This window comes from Sebastes umbrosus, chromosome 23 (genome assembly GCF_015220745.1).
Source record: "Sebastes umbrosus isolate fSebUmb1 chromosome 23, fSebUmb1.pri, whole genome shotgun sequence".
Taxonomy (NCBI): Eukaryota; Metazoa; Chordata; class Actinopteri; order Perciformes; family Sebastidae; genus Sebastes; species Sebastes umbrosus.
Window position 1 is genome coordinate 6,695,566 of NC_051291.1, and position 20,325 is coordinate 6,715,890.

Here is a 20,325-nt window from a genome sequence, read left to right on the forward strand (position 1 = left end):
GGACTAGATAGGCTCGGTAGACTGGTTATACTGGGACCAGAGAGGCTGAGTGGACTGGTTATAGCTACTGGGACCAGATAGGCTCGGTGGACTGGTTATACTGGGACCAGAGAGGCTCGGTGGACTGGTTATAGCTACTAGGACCCTTTGAAGCTGAGTGGACTGTACTAGGACCAGTGAGGCTGAGTGGACTGGTTACAGCTACTGGGACCAGAGAGGCTGAGTGGACTGGTTACAGCTGCTGGGACTAGATAGGCTCGGTAGACTGGTTATACTGGGACCAGAGAGGCTGAGTGGACTGGTTATACTGGGACCGGAGAGGCTCGGTGGACTGGTTATACTGGGACCAGAACGGCTGAGTGGACTGTACTGGGACCAGAGAGGCTCGATGGACTGGTTATACTGGGACCAGAGAGGCTCGGTGGACTGGTTATGTTTTGCAGCAGAGAAGTTGAACCTCCTGGAGACTCACCTGATGACGTTCAGACAGGTGAGTACAACTACACACTTATTATGTTGTGTGTGTTTGTGTGTGTGCAGCTGATGTGGAGTTTCTATGTTTACATCTCTGTGTTGTTGCCTTGGTGATGTTTTATTATTTTTTATTTAACCTTTATTTAACCAGGTAGTACTCATTGAGATTAAGAATCTCTTTTTCAAGAGAGACCTGGCCAAGATAGCAGCATTTAAACATACATTAAAGTTTCAGACGCCACAACATAAAACAAATGCATAATATGCATAATATCATACAAAACACATTAAAATCAAGTGTTTGAAGCCAACGTTAAAGTGAAAATATCCCGATTGACTCTGCTTCTAGGCCTTTCATTAATGTTTTAAATTCATCAAAAGTAATGTAATGGAAACTCAATTAATTCAATGTAAACTCAATGTAATTTTCCATAACAGTAATCAGATATCCCAGTTTCAATTTAGCTTTGCAGTGTATTCCAGGAAAATGGAGCGGAATAGCTAAAGGCCATCTTACCTAGTTCTGTGCGGACCTTAGCTACAGATAATTAATTAATTATTAGTTTTATTCTGCTGTTAAAGTGTCAGGTTATATAATTGATGTAGTCTAATAAGTCTTAAGTACAGTTTTGAGGTAGGCTAACCACCTTTTCTTGAGTAAATTTTATGCCACTTTATACTATTTACACCACGAAGCCTACATTTATTTTACTTTGCTGATTGAGATTATTAATACAAAGTATAAATCAACTAATAAAATATGATATATTATCGTAGGTTAAGCTACAAAGCGGTATATAAAGCTCCATCTTTACCAGCTACAACATATAGCAATGCATCACTAATTATAATCAAGCAATTCAATATATTTTTTTTCTGCATAGTACTCTTACTTTTGGTACTTTAAGTATATGTGATGGTAATGCATTCTTTCACTCAAGTAAGATTTTAAATGCAGGACTTTGAGTATTTTAACACTATAGTTTTGCTACTTTAACTTAAGTAAAGGATCTGAATATTAAAGGTATTTGTTATTGTTTTGGATATAAGTGGCTCTGTGGTGTGGTGTGTGTACGTTAAAATGTTAATGCACTTTATTTTAGAGCCTAAATGTGATCTTTCATACATTATCATCATCATATACCACCCTCTCTTTTTGAAAATATAACTCACAATACATTTTAATTGACCTACATTTAACTTTTATCCAAGTTACTTTTACTTGAGTAAAGTAACATACATGCAATAATGCAACATTACGTGCCATATCATAATAATATAATACATAATAATCATGAATATTCAGAATTATCCATATTACAATTACCTGTAGTCAGATTTAATATCGTAATTAGATATCTTTATGCACTTAGACTGATCCCTACTGTTAACCTGTTTATATTTATGATTTTTTGGCATTGTATATGTTTTGGATTTGCACCTTTTTATTGTTATTTTATAGTTTATATTTGTACTTTTTATATTTGTACTGCAACTGCTGCACAGCAATTTCCCTTGGGATAAATACAGTCTTATCTCATAAAGTAGCCTAATCTTTCCATTCTTGGTAATTATATGAATTATTTTTGTGCTGAAAAAAAATGTTTTATAGATTACAGAAATCTAAAAGCGATGATAAATAACACTTACAATAACAAATATTTGCAACCATCATTAGAAAAGGTCATATTTTTAATTAAAGTAGTAATTCAGGAAAGTCCAGCAGAACTTCAGTGGAAATTCATTAAAAGTCAAATTGATGTTTGAAAAGAAATTGCTGTGAATTCCTCAAAACAGAGACAAACTTCCACCTGTGACACCTCTTCCTGTTTTTGTCGCCGTGTGTGAGTAGGGGATACCCATGTTGTGTATACGTAATATATATCTTAACACCTGAACACCAAAATCTACCTGCACGTCTTCCTGTTTCCTGCTTTTCTTTGCCCTCTTCCTGCTGAGCTCAACAGTAAATTTAGTTTCACTTTTCGGAGGATAATGGTGCTTGTGTGCACGGTGGTCGTTCCTTATCAGCTTTGGGGCATGTAATCTGGTCTAATGCAAAAGTATTAATACTATACTGTCAGAATGCTCCACTACGAGTAAAAGTACTGCATTCAAAACCTTAAGTAGAAGTATTATCAGCAAAATGTACCGTAAAAGTATTGAAAGTGCAGTAAAATGTTCTCTGTCAGTGTTTTCATATTATATCTGAGGTTTCTGGATTAATATTACTGCAGCATTAATGTGTATGTTGCATTTTAACTCCTTTATATCCTGTTGGATAGTTTAATCTGCAGCAATTAGGGCTTTGAATTGATTAAAATAGTTAATCGTGCTTAATCACAAATTAATCACACATTTTTTATCTGATCAAAATGTGCCATAAAGTAAGATTTGTCAAGTATTTAATGCTCTTATCAACATGGGAGTGGGCCTTTGAAAATGGCCATGACAGTTTTTCCTTGCCAAAATTGAGCCTAAGTTTGGAGCCTTTTTTAGCCTCCTTCACAATATGCAAGTATCAAGTATATTTGTATGGTTGGTACCAATAGATTCTTTAGTTTTTTTCTAGTTTCATATGATACCAGTATCTTCTCTCTAGCTTTGAAACTGAGCCCGCTACAACTTAAAAATCACAAGTTGCGTTAATGCATTAAAGAAATTAGTGGCGTTACAAAGAATTTGCGTTATCACGTTAACTTTGACAGCCCTACTTCAAACCACAACAATAGATATTGCCAAAAAGGTTGGGAACCAGTTGGGTGTGATGGAAATTTGCTTTTTTTTTTTTTTGGTAATTTGGGTGAAACGAGTCTTTAACCACTGCTTTCTGTATGTATTTGCGAAAAAAGGCGGTGATAGAAGATGGTTTGCTATCAACGACGAGGAGGCTAAACCCACTGATTGCAACAATTCCATCAAAATGTATTGATTTTCCACAAAACAATTTCCATTTCAAGTTACTTTTATATATATAAAGTTGCCATATTGTTGGAATAATCTGATGATGAATGTTGGTATATGTTTAGTCAGATGAGATGGTTGAATGTCCAGCTTCCTCTCATTTACAATAAACCCTTTTCTGTGAAGTTTAGACCCTCCTCTGGTTTCACTATCTGCTCTGGTTTGTTTCGTCTGATGCACCTAGCAGCAGCAGGTTTTTTCCCACCTCCTGTATACTGCGCTGACCTTTCGCAGAAGGTTATCTCACTTTCTGTAGTATACAGTATATAGCCTGTATAAATAGGTATGTGTAGGTGACAAGAAGAGCCTCATATTCTGTGTTTCCTTTAAACTGGAACTGTTTAGCATTACTCAGTAGAAACACCTCACGCCCAGCCGGGTTGGCAGCTTCATGACTTCACTTCCTGTCCTCATCTCTGCTCTGCTATGATTCATTACACAATAGTACAATATTATCTACAGCTTACTAAATTACAGCTTTATATCATGTAGGACATGCCAGTCATTAGGAATCATGGACAAGGGGACAATTTTTCCAAATTGGGCCCCTCATCCACTCCCACTCCAGGTCGTCTAGTTTCGTATGATACCAGTATCTTCACAACCCTTTGCACTGTCAGCGCTGTTAGAATCGTTATATGTGAACTCAGCCATGTTGACGGCAAAAGATATTAGAGATATTAGCAAAAGAACGTACTTAGAGTATAAAAGAAAAAGTACTCATTATGCAGAATGGTCCCTGTCTGTGTTGATACAGTGACCCTCTGAGATGCACAATAGAGCTGTTTTTGTCTTTTTTAGTGGGCTACAGGGGATCTTTAGGGGGAGAAAGCAGGTCAACACAGATTTGGTGCTAAATTTAACCATTTTTTAGCACTGGAGAATTGATAAAAATGATCAATAATCCCTCCAAAATACCACATTAAGACACCAAGACTTTGAGGAACACCATAGAAAAAGTCATGCTGTGATTTGGTATCAAAAACTTTTGACATTTGGAGATTTCTGCAAGAATTGCATTTTTCAGCGATTGGATGGCGAGCACTTCTGTTGTGTAAGCTGCTCAGAAACACCCTTATTGTCAATCTAGCTAGGAAAGCCATCCATCCTCTGAATGCTCTAGGTCTCTAGTTTGTGGCTGTAAAGTTTCATGAGGCTGTGATTATCCTAGAGGTCACCACAGGTCATTTTATACAGTGAGATTTTAAAAATGGTTTCACTACAATGAAATGGCTACTATGGGGACTAACATCATCACACATGAATACAGTTGGGCTCATTGGATTCACAAGAGTCTCAGCTTTACAGTGATACCCAATTTATGTAATTCAAGACTGTTTAGGGACCCCAGTATGCAGAAATATTCAGATACACCATTTTAGAATAGGAGACAATAACACATTTATACTGTATTCAAAAAACTGCATGTGATGATCATAAAGTGGGCATGTCTGTAAAGGGGAGACTGGTGGGTACCCATAGAACCCATTTTCATTCACATATCTGGAGGTCAGAGGTCAAGGGACCCCTTTGAAAATGGCCATGCCAGTTTTTCCTGACCAAAATGTGCCTAACTTTGGAGCGTTATCTAGCTATATTCCCGACAAGCTAACATGACATGGTTAGTACCTATGGATTCCTTAAGTTTTCTAGCTACAGCCTCTGAACGACTGTAAAGTCAGTCAGGATCGTGCAAGAATGCTGGAAAATGGCTGAGGGCCTCATTGTGCTCATCACCTCTGCAGTGTATTTATTGTCTCTCCTGAGGGAACTATCTGTCTGTTTAGCTGCTAAATGCTCCACTATGTTCACCGGTTAAAATTAGAGGCTAAAAGAGGCTTAAAAGTTCCATAAAGTACACTAGCACAACCTCCCACGCTCTAATGAAGTTCAGGTCCAGGTCTCTAATGGTTCACTACAAGTACAAACCACAGTTAACCTTTAGAGTTCCCAGTAAAACCACAGATGAAATTCAGAGCAGAGCTCAGGCTTTGTAATGGTTTCCATTGTGTTAGTTATAGTTCATTTTTCCTCAATCCCACATACACCATCCTGCTGCCGGATATACTCACTACAGCTCCGAATGGTGATTAATCCGCCGCTGAAAATAGTCTCCAACAAGTGCACTATTTCCTCTTGTTTGTTTGAGAAAATCAATATGTACTGACACTCACTACTAACCGGCTGCGGTTAGCAGAAGGCTAAACTATTAGCAACCCTTTCTCTCCATCTCTAAAACGTTCACCGATATTGTAGCTCGCTAGAACCTCAAATCACAGTTTGTCATCTCAAATGTCTGTGATATCTGGATTCTGGCACCCAACAACACAGTAAGATGACATTTTAGATGTGTAACTTTAGCCCACTAATAGTGGTAGCCTCCAGTCTTTCCTTGGTTTTGCCTCCAGTTAACACCATGACGCCATCATGACGTTCACACATAAAGGTGCTATTTGTGTTTTTAAAGGTTTAATTCTTCAGTACTAGTCTATTGGTTTTACCTCCAGTTTGCTTCAGTGCACCTACAAACCAAAATATTCCCAATAAAACCACAGATGCAATATGTTACTGCAGAGTTCGTAATGCTTTCCATTGCGTTTCTACTGGATCTAATGATTTCCGACGCAGGTTGCAGCATCACAGCCCGCGCAACTGAGTTGCATGAATATGCAGGGCTCTATCAGAAACCATTAGCGTTCCCAGTATGACCAGTAAACCCATTAATTGCATTAAAAAATTTAGCATTTTTTCTGCAAAGAGCAAATGTTTGACATGCATGACGAGTGGGAGACCCCTCACCCACTTCTATGAAGTTGGGTGATTTAAAGGAAACAGCACAACCACATTTTCACACCTAGATCATCGCTGCATCACACGCTCTCTCTCCCCTGAGTTATAAAAAGAAAAGCTTTCATGACAAGTCAATCAGTTTGAGCCAACTTCAAGGCAAGAGACACCACTGTCAGACAACCAGTCAGACCATTAAACAGCCAGTCAGACGGGTCTTTATTCGGCCTTTCTCCGTCTTCGCTCCGTCAGGGATTGAAACCGGTGCACATCGGACCCGTACAGGCTTTGGAATCGAACCAGCGACTTAGTGTTACAAGACAATGGTTGCCGCGGCAAGAGCAGTGGTCTGCCTGTCAGTCTGGTTGTCCGTCTGCCAGGTCAGTGGCTCCCACATCCCTGTGAAGATGAACAAAACCATCCATAACCTCCTGCAGCACTACGTGAGTACTTGTTACTTGTACTTGACTATCAATGTTTGTAGTGCAGTACTTCGAATACATGCTCTCTGTTTCCTCTTGATGCTTTCACACTGACCACAAACACACACACTTTTTTCCATTTATGTTTAGAGGACTATTCTGGGTTTTTGTTTTTCATGTTTTAGTCTATTAACTGCAAATATTATCTATCACAATCATTATTATTAGACAACTTTTTCCATTGCAACATCAGCGCCCAGCAGCAGAGCAATGCTTCTGCCATTTTGAACTGAAAGTGACTACCGGAAGGCAATAAAACGTCCGCCTACAAAGTGACGTACAAAAGTAAAACTAAATTATTTATATTGTCATATTCTACCAAAATGGCCTGTGTTGAACAACAAAATAGTATAAGCCTTTTTCAGTCCAAAATGGCGGCTGTTGTCAAAAAACACCAGAGTTTCGTCTCTTTGCTTCTTTACTTTTTGGTAGGGATATTATTCCTTCATGGTGCATTCAAGGACACTCCAACTTTTGAGCTTTAAGAGACATACAAATAGTAGAAATGCGACCAAAGCTCAAATTCATATTCATCTTTTTCACAATGTGGTCGATTATTGTTTGTCTTTTGTTTGATTATCTGATAACGGAGCTTGTCAGCAATGTCTCTTAAATCTCAGATGTCCGTCTGTCCTTAAACGCATCATTAAGGACAGTTTTCAAAAGAGTTACTGAAATGCAAGAAACAACAACACTCATATTTTGTTTTTCACAACATGTTTGATTATTGTTCTTTCACTTTTGATTGTTATGATAACAGTTCATTAACAACAAAGTCCCTGAAGTCTCAGATGTCAGATAGTCCTGGAATGCACCAATAAGGACAGTTAAAGTAAAAAAAAAAAGTTTAGGAAAGTATAAAGAAACAATCAAAGTCAATCTTGTTTAATTATTGTTTATCTTTTGATTATCTGAAAACGACGCTCATCAATTTCAATGTCTCTTAAATCTGAGATGTCAGACTGTCCTAAAACTCACCACATGGACTGTATGGTGATTTTCACATTTATGTTTATGATTATTTTTGGATTATTTTGACGATATACTTTAGCTCATCATTTAAATACTTTGCAACAGATGTTTCTGAAATCTCCGATGTCCGACTGTCCTTGAATGTATTAATATTTATTTACAATAATTTGTATTTATTGGGCTAATACATGAAAAAACTTGATTTACATCAAACCTGAACGGATTTTTTTTTGTCTTTTTTGCAGAATATTCCAAGGAAAGAGAGATTTAACAGGAAGCCCATCTTCTCCAGAGAACCACTGGCCGGCAAAATGGAGGTAAATAAAAGTCAACTTGATCATTGGAACAATTTAACTACATCGACAAATAGGAACATAAACGTCTCTGTGGTCAGCTTGTGTTGGGTTTTATATACGTGATTTCTCTGTTTACTGCCTTTAACGTCACAGTCTCCTCTCTTTAAACATCCAAAGAAATGTCTATAAAATATTGCAAAGAAAGGGTTGCTAATAGTTTAGTGATGTAATCATGACATCGATACAAAAAGGTTCTATAAGCTTATTTCTCAACTTGTTGATTAGATTTGGTGGAACTTGTCGGTGGTACACAGATCAAGGCTGCATTTAGGTGATTCAGGGTGTTTTAATGTCAATTCAAGAGTGCCGAACAGTAAGGGAGTGTTAGCGTACATCCCAGTGCACTAAGAAAACGTTGTAGTCTGCATGAGACACACTGGACTGCTTAGCTCCGCCATCTTTATCTAACTATTAATCACTGAGTCAACAGCCGGCTTGTGCTTTCACAGTTCAGTCTGACACTGTGAACAGTTTCTTTATCTCGCTGGAGTTTGTGTTGAGGTTCTTGTGGTTTCGTTTTCATTGCTCTGCATGGTGCAACCTTTCGTGCAACTATTCTCAGGCTCCGACTTAAACTTTCACTCTTCACTAACAATGATAAAAAGGTTGGTTTCGAGTATCGAGCGCCAGTGCAACCGAGCAGAGCCACTGACCACCAGACCCAAGAGTCTGCAACGCTTCAGTTAGTTGTTTGCTGCTTGTTCTGAAGTCTTGTGTGGTTAATGAGATAATATCTAGATAAGATCGAGGCATGCAAACTGTGACGGTGTGCTATGAAGCACTACTTGTCCCTGTAAAGATAAACATTAAATCAAATGAATAAATAAGATAGAAATCAGGTACAGATCTGAAGGTTTTAATAGTCGGCTGTGTTCTAGCATCAACTCTGGCACAACAAAACTTTGACTTTTTTAGCCAATTTGCAGCTGGATCAGTTTTTGTCACAATGTTGGAACCGTATCAACAACGTGATGTTGTCTTGGCCCAACTGTGGCCTGAATCTGGCACAAATGGTTGTTGGAAAGACGATGAATGGCAAATATTCTTTGTTTGTTTGTCTGTTTCAGTATTGAGAAACATTTTGAATTCAGTTGTCAAAAAATATCATAAAAGTCAGAAAAACGTTAATGTCAGGATGAATTTGTATCATATTTAGGTATTCATGGTGGTAAACAAGGACCAGGTTTTTGTATAGAAAGTGATATTTAGCATAGACTTAAAGGCCACCCCCACCCCAAACAGCCCTCTGGGTTTTCCCATTCAGTTTTTACCTCACCACAACTCAGGTGTTACATGTCATCAGTTTGTTCCAGACTAGCGTCCTCATGTGACCCATCTGAGGTGAAACACTGGCACACTGGTGAAACACACACAGGCAACAAAGATCTCATATGTGCATGTTTGCTGCCTCTATGGATTGAAGAAATTCTCCAAAGTCGTTAAACTCCTTTATTTAAAAAAAAATAGTTTTAGAAGAGTTGGGATTTATGGCACAACTACACCTGCTTTCAAGTTGCACCAAGAAGATAAATAGTCTCAAAACTCCTGCAACACGTGTGGTATAAAAACAACCTGTTCTCACTCCGAATTCATCATAGATGGCAGCTTGGTCAGTGGCTCTACGCGTCAAACTATGACGCTCCACGTACCCCTCTAGCATCAGTTTCGGACGTGCAGGGCGACCTCTAGTGGTAATTATGAAAAGAGTAAAGGAGGACGTCAGGTGACTTTCACCGCTGTTCCCGAGTGAAACCAAACTCAACGTTGACTTATTTTAAGTGACTAACTAATTTATGTCACTTACCATCATAACAAACGTAGGCTACTTATTTTAACCGAAACCATGTTACTAAGTAGTAAGGTAACGTACTTAACTCACATCACGTACGTAACGTACAAGGTTTAGACCTTAAACATTTAGTGAGTCTTAAAATTGTTCTTGTTCTTTGTTGACTTGTGATGTCTTTTAAAACCTGTTTAGTGATGTTGGAGTGTGACATTCAAGTTTCTCAGTCAATGAGTGGCATTCCCCTTTCAGGCCTACTCTGTGCTTAATTTAACTCCTGTGTGGGAGCCCACAGAGTTTCTTTCCACTGTTTAAAAAGGTTTTCAGCACCTCAAGGTACAAGGCAGAGAAGACCACCTCATCTTTTATTAAAATGACTATACCATTGACTTAATATGGTTTACGAGTTCCTACTTTTTAAGCAGGATTTGTTTTCGGTTAATTTCCCCAAAACTCAACTTTCAGTGAGATGAAACTTTGAAAAGCTGCATTTTTGTGTTAGAAAATGGTCAGCAAAGACATACACAGAGTACCTAAACCATCATTGTTGTTTACTGAGAAACACTTTAAATATCATCTCTCTCTCTGTTTCTCTCTCAGGGAAAGAAGATGTTTATGGGTGCCGTTTTGGAGACGTACGAAAAGCTGATTAGCCACATGTTGAACCAGCTGCCCACCCCGACTCCCCAGACAACCGGGAGCAACAAGCTTTCCGCCACCGCCATCGGCACCCCCGCTGCTGGCACCCCTGCCGCCGGCATCGCCAGTGGTGGTGAGGTGGGAGCGGACGGAGACGTCAGGAAGGAGCTGAGCTACATCCTGAACATGGTCAAGGAACTGAAGGAAAAACGGTTCCTGGAGCAGGAGAAGATTCTGCACGAACTGAAGGCTCTCAAACACATCCAGGTAGCAACAACAGCCGTCAGTGTGTCAGTGTGCTGACTTGACTATGACTTGCCCCAAACTGCATGTGATTATCATAAAGTGGGCATGTCTGTAAAGGGGAGACTCGTGGGTACCCATAGAACCCATTTTCATTCACATATCTTGAGGTCAGAGGTCAAGGGACCAATTTGAAAATGGCCATGACAGTTTTTCTTCGCCAAAATTTAGAGTACGTTTGGAGCAATATTTAACGTCCGTCACAACAAGCTAAAATGACATGGTTGGTACCAATTATTCATTAGGTTTTTTATTTCATATGATACCAGTATCTTCACTCTAGCTTTAAAATGAGCCCACTACAACCTCCAAAAGATCGAATGCATTAACGCGTTAAAGAAATTAGTGGCGTTAAAACAATTTTGGGTTAACGCATGTCTCTTTCCCTTCTCCAGATGGATGACCTTGTCGTCCAGAGCAAAGCATTGTGGGAGCTGCCGTGGCTGTACGAGGAGGCGAGCTCACTGAATAACACCATGAAGAGTGAGAGGAGGAGGCGGCGGCGCCGGCAAGCACGGAAGGCCAAAACTCATCCAAAAGCCTGAAACACCAACAAGAAGTCAACAATGACAGCAACAAGGATATTTAAATATAAAATAACATAAGAAATGTTAAAATATCCAAAACAAATTAAAACCAACTTTTTCACATTTCTTTTCTGTTTTAAGAGGTTACTAAAGAGATTATTTATAAATAAATATGTATTTATTTTAATGACAGTGAACCAGCAGCCTAAGCCTAATAGATATTGTACTTTTGTAAAATACATATATTTTTTAAGGAAGTTCGGAGCTCGATACTTGAAAGAAGCCTGGCGGTTTGATCCTGTGAAATGTTTATTATAACTAATTGTATTTAACATGGAGTTTAACTCACTTTATCAATCACAATATCGATCAATTATCACCTAGAAATAACTTGATTTCTTGATTTTTATGTATTTAAAAACTGCAGATGATTTAATGCTCAGAAAATCAGCGAGATAGAATTAAAAGCTTTTTAAATTAAGATGGTACAAAGTACACCAGAGTTAATATACTGATGTACTTAAATGTACTCTGAACATTCAGGTCCAGCACTTAAGTACTTCACTGCAGTACAAGTACTCTGCTGCTGAAGTAGAAGTACTATACTAATTAGGGATTTTTGTATTTTACTGAGAAGTTGTAATTTTCTATATTTATTTTTGTATTTAAGGTGTCTATTTAACAATCATACATCTGTGACTGATAATTTATTAATTGTATTTATGGATTGGCACATGCAGACAACTGAATAAAACAGAATGAATTAATTTCCTGATTCTTGTCATGATTTTTTAGGATGATAACATTTGTTTTTGATTTGATGTGGCCAAGTTGAGCTCTGAGTTCATGATTACAACATTTCTGACAGTGTTCTGTTTTTTTAAGACCAAGAATCGACTTGTTGACTCTTAGTTTTCTTTCTTGCAGCAAAGATAGCTTTTCAGTATTGTCTGTAATTAGCTGAAGGACGTTCAGGCACAGCCAGTCATTGATTTGGCAAAACAACCTCAAGGTTCTACTAAAGGAACTTCGAGATCATATCACATGATCTTCTGAGCCTTTTGAGGACCTCTAGTGCTTTAACCCCGAGACCCGATCCCGACTGACTTTACTGTCTTTCCGAGGCTCTAGTAGGTTCACTTTTAAAGCTAAAGTGAAGATACTCGTGTCATATGAAACTAGAAAACCTAATGAATCCAACGGTACCAACTATGTCATGGAAGTAGGCTAAATAACGCTCGGAAGTTGGGTTAATTTTTGGCAAGGAAAAATTGGCATGGCCATTTTCAAAGGGGTCCCTTGACCTCTGACCTCAAGATATGTGAATGTAAATGGGTTCTATGGGTACAGAAATATCATATTGTCAAAAGTTTTTGATCCCAAATCACAGCATGGCTTTTTCTATGGTGTTCCTCAAGGTCTTGGTGTCTTAATGTGGTATTTTGGAGGGATTATTGAGCATTTTTATCAATTCTCCAGTGGTAAATTTAGCACCAAATCTGTGTAACAGATGCATCAATTTTTCAATTTCAATTTATTTTTAGTGTGAAATCATAATAGAAGTTGGCTCAAGACGCTTTTATATAGAGCAGGTCTAGACTGTACTCTATAATTTAGAGGCCCAACAAGAGATCCCCCATGAGCATGCATTGTAATGCGCTGTGGCCAGGAAAAACACCCTCAGGCAGTACCCGGCTCTGGGTGAGCGGCCATCTGCCTCGACAGGTTGATACCAACCCAAACATGACTGCAACAACTTTTGAGACATAATAGAGCATGGGGATGACCATCATATACTTCTGTCATAATGTTTTAAACCCTTGTACACTTTTACAATTTATCTAAATAATTCATTCATTTATTCATTAATTTATTCATTCATGTTTATTTCTGATTTATGACTAGAACAACTTGTCACACAGTGCTGAGCAGCATCTCAAATTAATCTCCAGGTTCTCAGCTTTCAGATGATGTACATCACTTCTATGTGATATCTACTGCTGACCTGCTATCTCCCCATAAAGACCCCCTGCACCCCCCTAAAAAGACAAACGGCTCTATTGAGGGTCTCAGATGGTTAACCGATTGCATTAATCGGTCAAAATTCTTAATGTCGGTTAACGGTTAAACGTTTAATTATTAACATCCCTACTAGGTATATTTGAGTGTCATCTCCGTAAAATTGTATTGTTTTTTATTATGTATATATATGTAATTTATTTCACATTTACATGCTTCCATTTTACAAACAAAAGAGGCCCAATGATTGAGCCTTGGGGAACTCCGCACATCATTTTGTTTGTCTCTGCTTGCATGCAGAGTTGCCAAGCAAAGCAAAACCAAAAAAATGTAGCATGTGATCCACTTACTGTACATTCTCCGGAGCTTTCAGCATCATCTTGTGGCCTTCAGAAGAAGATACATACATTTATATCTTTTTTTTAATTCCCCCCCTATTTTTTCTGTTTATTGTGAAATATTTGAGAGTTTTATGTCTTTTGGCCTCAAACTAAACTGAAGTTTATAGGGGAATTGTGTCTCTGGTGGAACTGATAAGAACTGAAATGTAACACCGAGGCCCAAATAGACACTGCTATCAAAAAAATTGTATACCACCAGTTTAATCTTCAACAGTGTGTTGTAATTTATGATCTCATGTGTGTTTTATGTAAAATAATCAGCAAAGTAACTAGTAAATATAGATATAAATACAGTACTTGAGTAGCTGTGCTGGGTTACTCTCCACCACTGTTAAAGAGTCATTGAAATGACATATAAATTACTGATACTCATACTTAAACACAGAGAACAAACAACCTGTTGCGTTGAAGCTCAGAGACCATGATCCTCTGCAAGCAGACAGGCGGGTCGGAGTATTTCTGCAGCCAACGAACACCCAGACCCATCACCCACCTTTCCTGTGACATCACTTCTGGTAAACAGCAGGTAGCTTTCTTTTACTGTAACTGTGCAGCCCCTTCACCCACAATGCACCTCGGTCGCTCTGAGTGTTTCTAAGAACTGAAGCTGTGGTTCCCCAGCTGTGCAGCGCTGCGTGTTTGTGTGTGGTCAAGAGACTTCACAACCGTTAGATGCATTGTAGAAAACAAAGAAACTATGATTTCTTTAATCATTTCTTTAAATTAAACGGTTTATTTGTGTTACTTTATTTGCTATAATGTGGTGAGATATTGTTTTCAGCCAGCCAGCGACCGAAATGAGGTGTTATTCTATATTTATTTTCGTGTTAACAAATCCCATGAAAAGATCAAACCCAACATCATGTGAGTCTGTCTCTCAGTACTTCCTCACTTCTTGTCTTTGGCTTTCAGCTCCAAGCCCATTGGTTCCTAATGAATATATAGATTAGTAAATATGTGTCACAAATATATGGTTTAATTTAAAAAACAAACAAACAGTTCGTCACTGTAGTTGTTATCAAACAAACTGGAGGAAATAGGGTTGGGACTATTTTCAGCGGTGGATTAATCCACATTTGGTGCACTAGTGAGTATTTGGCAGTGGTGAAGGATAGTTTACTTTAACTAAAAGTAGAACTACCACAGTCTAAAAATGCTACAAGTAAAATGTACTTAAAGTATCAAAAGTAAAAGTACTCATTATGCAGAATGGCTCCTTTATAATAGAATATTATATAATTCTGTTTTCATCATTAATGAGTATACAGTATGTAACATCATACATGTACAATGTGGAGACAATTTTAAATACTTTATATACTACTGGGTATATTCGTCAAATAAGACAGCGTGGTCTGTGGTCTTAAGCGTCACATTATGATGCTCGACGTGGCCGTAGTTATCGCGCGAGTAAAGGAGGAAGTCCGGTTATGTAGTATAAAGAGTGAAACACTGGACTTTTACCCATGAGACCGCTGTTCATGTCCTGTGTGAAACCAAAAGTTGACATTGACTTATTTTAAGTTACGTGACGTTACATAATGTTACTATGCTGCATACGTAATGTCTGCTTAACTACATTACATATGTTATATGTTACGTAATGTTTCCTAAACCTAACCAAGTAGTTTCCTGTGAAAACGGAAGCTTATTTTGAAAAGACAGTGTATGCATGTAACGAGCGACGCATGCAAAACGGACGCTATAGGGGTACGTAGAGCGTCATAGTTTGAAGCGTATAGGGCCTCTGACCAAGCGGCAGTATTTGACGAGATGGTATATATTAGAAGTATAGTACTACATCATCATCGTATAAGCTCATCATGTATTTTTTATGTAAAAAGTAACTCAGTGAGAAACACAGTGAGGCTCAGTGATGTGTTTCAATGGAAGAAGAGATATGAGGCTGTGATTCAGAACTAGTTGGTATAGATGTAATCGGGAGGGTTGGAGGTGTAAACGACGAGGCTGGCAGAAGTGAGAACTTAGATGAGTAGATAATGACACTGACTGTCTGTCTGGACTCGTCTTTAACCACATGTTTCTGCTGTAGTCGTGGGAGGGATGGAGGTGTGGGGGGGGGGCCATCAAGGAGGCTGACTGCTGTGATGGTAAAGGGCACTTCAGCAGGACAGCGATGGAATCCATGAAGACACAACGGGAGTCATCACCCCCCCACCTTTGTTTCTGTGGTTGCTCTGTTAGTTTTGGTTTGTGTTAGTGTGGAGGTTTCAGTGTGAGTCAGCTTGTTGCAGATGCTAAAAGGAAGTGTTTGCATGTCTATAAATGACAGATAACCTGCTGCTGCTGCTGCTGCTGCTGCAAACAGGCTGCAGAGCTCACGATGCATTAGAGCGGTTTAATCAAGACAATTTAATCACATTGTTTTTCAAAATCGCAATATGGCCAACTGCAATCTTCACATTGCAGGTGGCGCAATGTCGTTTAAGAATCGTTTAAGTCGCTGCTACAGACTCACTTCTTCTCGCTGGCGTTTACTGCTGTTATGTGCACATTATGGTTATTGTTTTTGCCCTGTTCTTATTGTTGTTTGCTTTGTATTCATTTTTATTATGTACATGTTCAGCACTTTGGTCAACTGCGGTTGTTTTTAATAAAGTTTGACTTGACGATGAAAACAGCTGAAGCCGTATATATGCTTATGTTTGTCTGTATGACTTTCACCAGATGACGGTCTGAGGACTGAATGTTTTATATTAAATGAGGACAAGCGATCAACAGAGTGCAGTATTTTTAATTTCATTCATATTTCGATTTTTATTGGAAAGAATCAGAGACAAAATCAGAGTGAATCCAAAACTTCACTGGTTCTTCTGCTTTATTGTTCATATTCTCAGCAGGAAGTGAGTCTGTCTGACACTCAAACAAACAGATCGCTATCTAACCACTGAGAGAAGATAACATGATGGAGGAGATAAGAAGTTGAGAAATTACACAGAAGTATAGCTCTGTAGATTAAAAACAGGATATAACAGAGTTAAAATGCAACATACACATTAATGCAACAGTAATATTAATCCAGAAACATCAGATGTAATAGGAAAACACTGACAGGGAACATTTTACTGCACAATCAATACTTCAAGTACTTTAAGTACATTTTATTGATAATAATTCAACTAAAATCACACCAGGGCAGCGGTGAAGTGCGGCCTGCGGATAGCTGCCATGCAATGTTTATAAAAAGGACTCCTGTGATATGTTGACCTGTGTTACAAAGTATTTATCCCAACTGAAACACATGAACACGCCTCCCGGCTGCAGAAACATGTAATTATTGGGGCCGCACTTCGACGCTCCCTGGTGTGAATTACATACTTTTACTTCAGTAAGGTTTTGAATGCAGGATTTTTACTTGTAGTGGAGCATTTTCACAGTGTGGTATTAGTACTTTTAATGCAGTAAAGGAGTACTGGATTTGGGAATGTGAACAGGTGACCAGGATTAGAGGGAAAGTCAGGGGGCATGTGGTGGACAGGTGGAGAACGGCAGGTCAGAAATGCAGAGACAGACTCGTAGACTGTATGTAAGAAGTGGACGTAGTCGCCCTGACGTCACCCATTGGTTTGTGGACTACGGTTTTGAAGCCTCGAGTTTGGCACTGTGGCACTCCGTCACCATCTTGGTTTTTAGCCGTTGCCATCTTGGTTTTGGCCATCACCATCTTAGTTTTGGCCGTCGCCATCATGTTTATTTTGCAGGGTGGAGCTAAGTACAACCGAACACTGAGACACTTTCAGGCGACCAAATTGTTATAATTAGTTTCTAATGAAGTGAAAATACACTATGAAAGGGTAAAGTTCTAAGATGAAAAAACAGACAACTCCCAGACTGGACAACGCCGTGGTAGCGACCTGTCAATCAGAAGGTAGCCTCGCCCTAAAGCATCCCCTGCAATTTGGTCTATTTGACGTTTTTTGTGTGAATTGGTTGAACTGGCCCTTTAAGGGAGCCCATGCTTACTGCATATGAATAAAAAAATGATTCAGGCATTTTTCTATGTTTTTTTTAAGGTACGTTTATCCCCCGTAGTTTCATAGTTTCGGTGAATATGCTGACTGTAGCAAATGAAACACACACACACACATCTCATTAACATATACTGTGCACTGTGGCATTTCCATGAAGTTGTGTTGTTTCCTGTTGCAGAGGAAGCTCTGTGTGTGTGGTTGCTATGAACCCAAGCACCCACTCAAGCACACACACGCACGCACGCACGCACGCACGCACGCACGCACCCACGCACGCACGCACGCACGCACGCACGCACGCACGCACGCACGCACGCACGCACGCACGCACGCACGCACACACACACACACACACACACACACACACACACACACACACACACACACACACACACATACACACACACACACACACACACACATGCACACATCTCATGGCCTTCCTCAGTGTTGGCATTCAAGTTGTCCTGAAGACAGCTCAGTTGCATCCACAGTCAAGAATGAATTTCAATATTTATATGTAATAATGTGCAAGAACTATCATTCATAAATTAAAGAAATGTTGAAAAATGCTATTTTATAATTGATTTAAAATATTTCCAACAAGTCTATTACTTCTTTCAGATTAATATCTCATATATATATATATATATATGTCAAATGATCAATATGTACGAGCCTCTGCTGGTATCTAGTGGAAGAACTTTACAACTACAACTAGAACACAGAGGCGGAGAAAGCCATTTCAATCCACCAATTCAACTGTTTAACTATGTTTAGATAATAATAATGATAATGATAATAAATAATCATAATTATAATAATAATAATAATAATAGTTAGCAAGATTTTCTGCTCATTTTGTGTGCTATTGTAATTTTTTTTATTTTATTTTTTATTTGTCTAATTATGTTACCTTAGTTTTCTTTTTTTCCTTTTTTGTTATTGTTAGTTTTCCTCCTTAAGTTGAAAGGAGGTCCATTGGATAAGCCTGTGGCTTCTTGACCTCTCCTGTCACATTTCTTATTATTTTTATGAAGTTTTATGTGTGTGTAAATAAAACATGACATAATAATACTTTACTTCTATTAATGGTGTTCTTTTTTTATTCAAGAAGTGCTGTCAAGATGCTTTACATTATAAACACATTAAGAAAAACTCCTGAGGTTACTGGGTGTAATGATGCCTTTTAGTCACCAGATGACAGCAGAGTATTCAGCTAAAATGAATTTCTTCACTGAGGTGAAGGTCATCCTCCGGGTCTGAAAAGTGAAGTTAATGGCTCGAAACAACCACCTTTGACCTCTGTAATTACTGTCACCATGGTTACTGAGCTTGGCTGTGTCTCTGTGTCTTGCAGGTTACTGAACCTGTCTCTGATCTCTGACCTGGTCCCAGAGCAGGACGTGATCGACGTCATCATCCACGTTGGCAGAAACCCGCAAGGTCGAAACCTCGCCTGGAAGAACTTCAGAGAAAAGTGGGACATCCTCAACGCCCGGTGAGTCAGTCAGTCTATGTGTGAGTATTTGTACATGTTGTACTGTAAAGAAAATACTTCTTATATTTACCGTTTCACTCTCGCTGTCTGTGTTCAGTTATGGTGAAGCGTTGTTCACGAATTCGAAGCTCATCGGTGGGAGCCGCTACAACCTAAAAAACCCAAGTTGCGTTAATACGTTAAATACTATAAATAATAATAATAAAAATATAAATAAAATACGAATAATATATATATATATATATATATATATATATATATATATATATATTTTTTTTTTTTTTTTTTTTCAATATCTTAACTGTAGCTTTAAAACTGAGCCCGCTACAACCTAAAAATCCCAAATTGCATTAATGCATTAAAGAAATTATCATATGTAATACTAAATAATATATTTATAAAGTAACTAAAGCTGTCAGATAAATGTAGTGCAGTAACAAATTATAATATTTCCCTCTGAGATGTAGTGGAGGAGAAGTATAAAGTGGTACGAAAAGAAAATACTCAAGTAAAGTACCTCAAATATGTACTTAAATTCAGTACTTGAGTACTTGCTCCCACTGCGTTTATGTATAAGTCAGTTTGGACAAAAACATCTGTCAAATGATTATAATAATAACTATCACACTGGGTGTAGTGGTAGTTTTTAACCTTTAGGTGGCAGCAGAGTATAAATCTGAAAATCTTAAATTGATCTTTTACACTTCAACTCCTGACTTGCACTGCAGTACAATAAAACATGCAGTACTTTTCTACTACAGGTAATACTATCTATGAATGGATCAACTACAGGGCGTACATAAAATCTGTATTTCCTGCAGGAAGGTGAGGCCCCTCTGAGGTTCGTCACAGTGCTCATACGCTTATATCTCCAACATGAGTTTTAATTATTACTGCTTGTTATTAGTTGTCGTATTGTTCATTCAATAATGTTCCAGTCAAGCAGCGAATGACGGACGGATCAGACTGAGTTTGTCTGAGAGAGAGACGGTTGTATGATGAAGAGAGACGCTGGAAATAAACTGACCTCTGGCCTGACAAATCTGACACCATCTGAACACACACACACACACACACACACACACACACACACGCAAACACACAAACACACACACACACACA

General features: G+C 38.5%; 1 protein-coding gene and 1 long non-coding RNA gene across 2 annotated transcripts; both read left to right on the forward strand.

Moving 5' to 3' along the window:
- Window positions 1-297: 297 nt before the first annotated feature.
- On the forward strand, window positions 298-19,345 carry LOC119482640. The gene is made up of 3 exons (XR_005205483.1): window positions 298-490; window positions 19,063-19,203; window positions 19,301-19,345. It is a non-coding gene; the product is annotated as an uncharacterized LOC119482640 (long non-coding RNA).
- On the forward strand, window positions 6,379-12,055 carry LOC119482638 (interferon gamma-like). Its single transcript, XM_037760331.1, has 4 exons — window positions 6,379-6,668; window positions 7,925-7,996; window positions 10,422-10,727; window positions 11,159-12,055. Exons 1-4 carry the CDS (start codon window positions 6,549-6,551, stop codon window positions 11,306-11,308), a joined length of 648 nt encoding a protein of 215 aa, XP_037616259.1. The 5' UTR covers window positions 6,379-6,548; the 3' UTR covers window positions 11,309-12,055.
- Window positions 19,346-20,325: the final 980 nt, after the last annotated feature.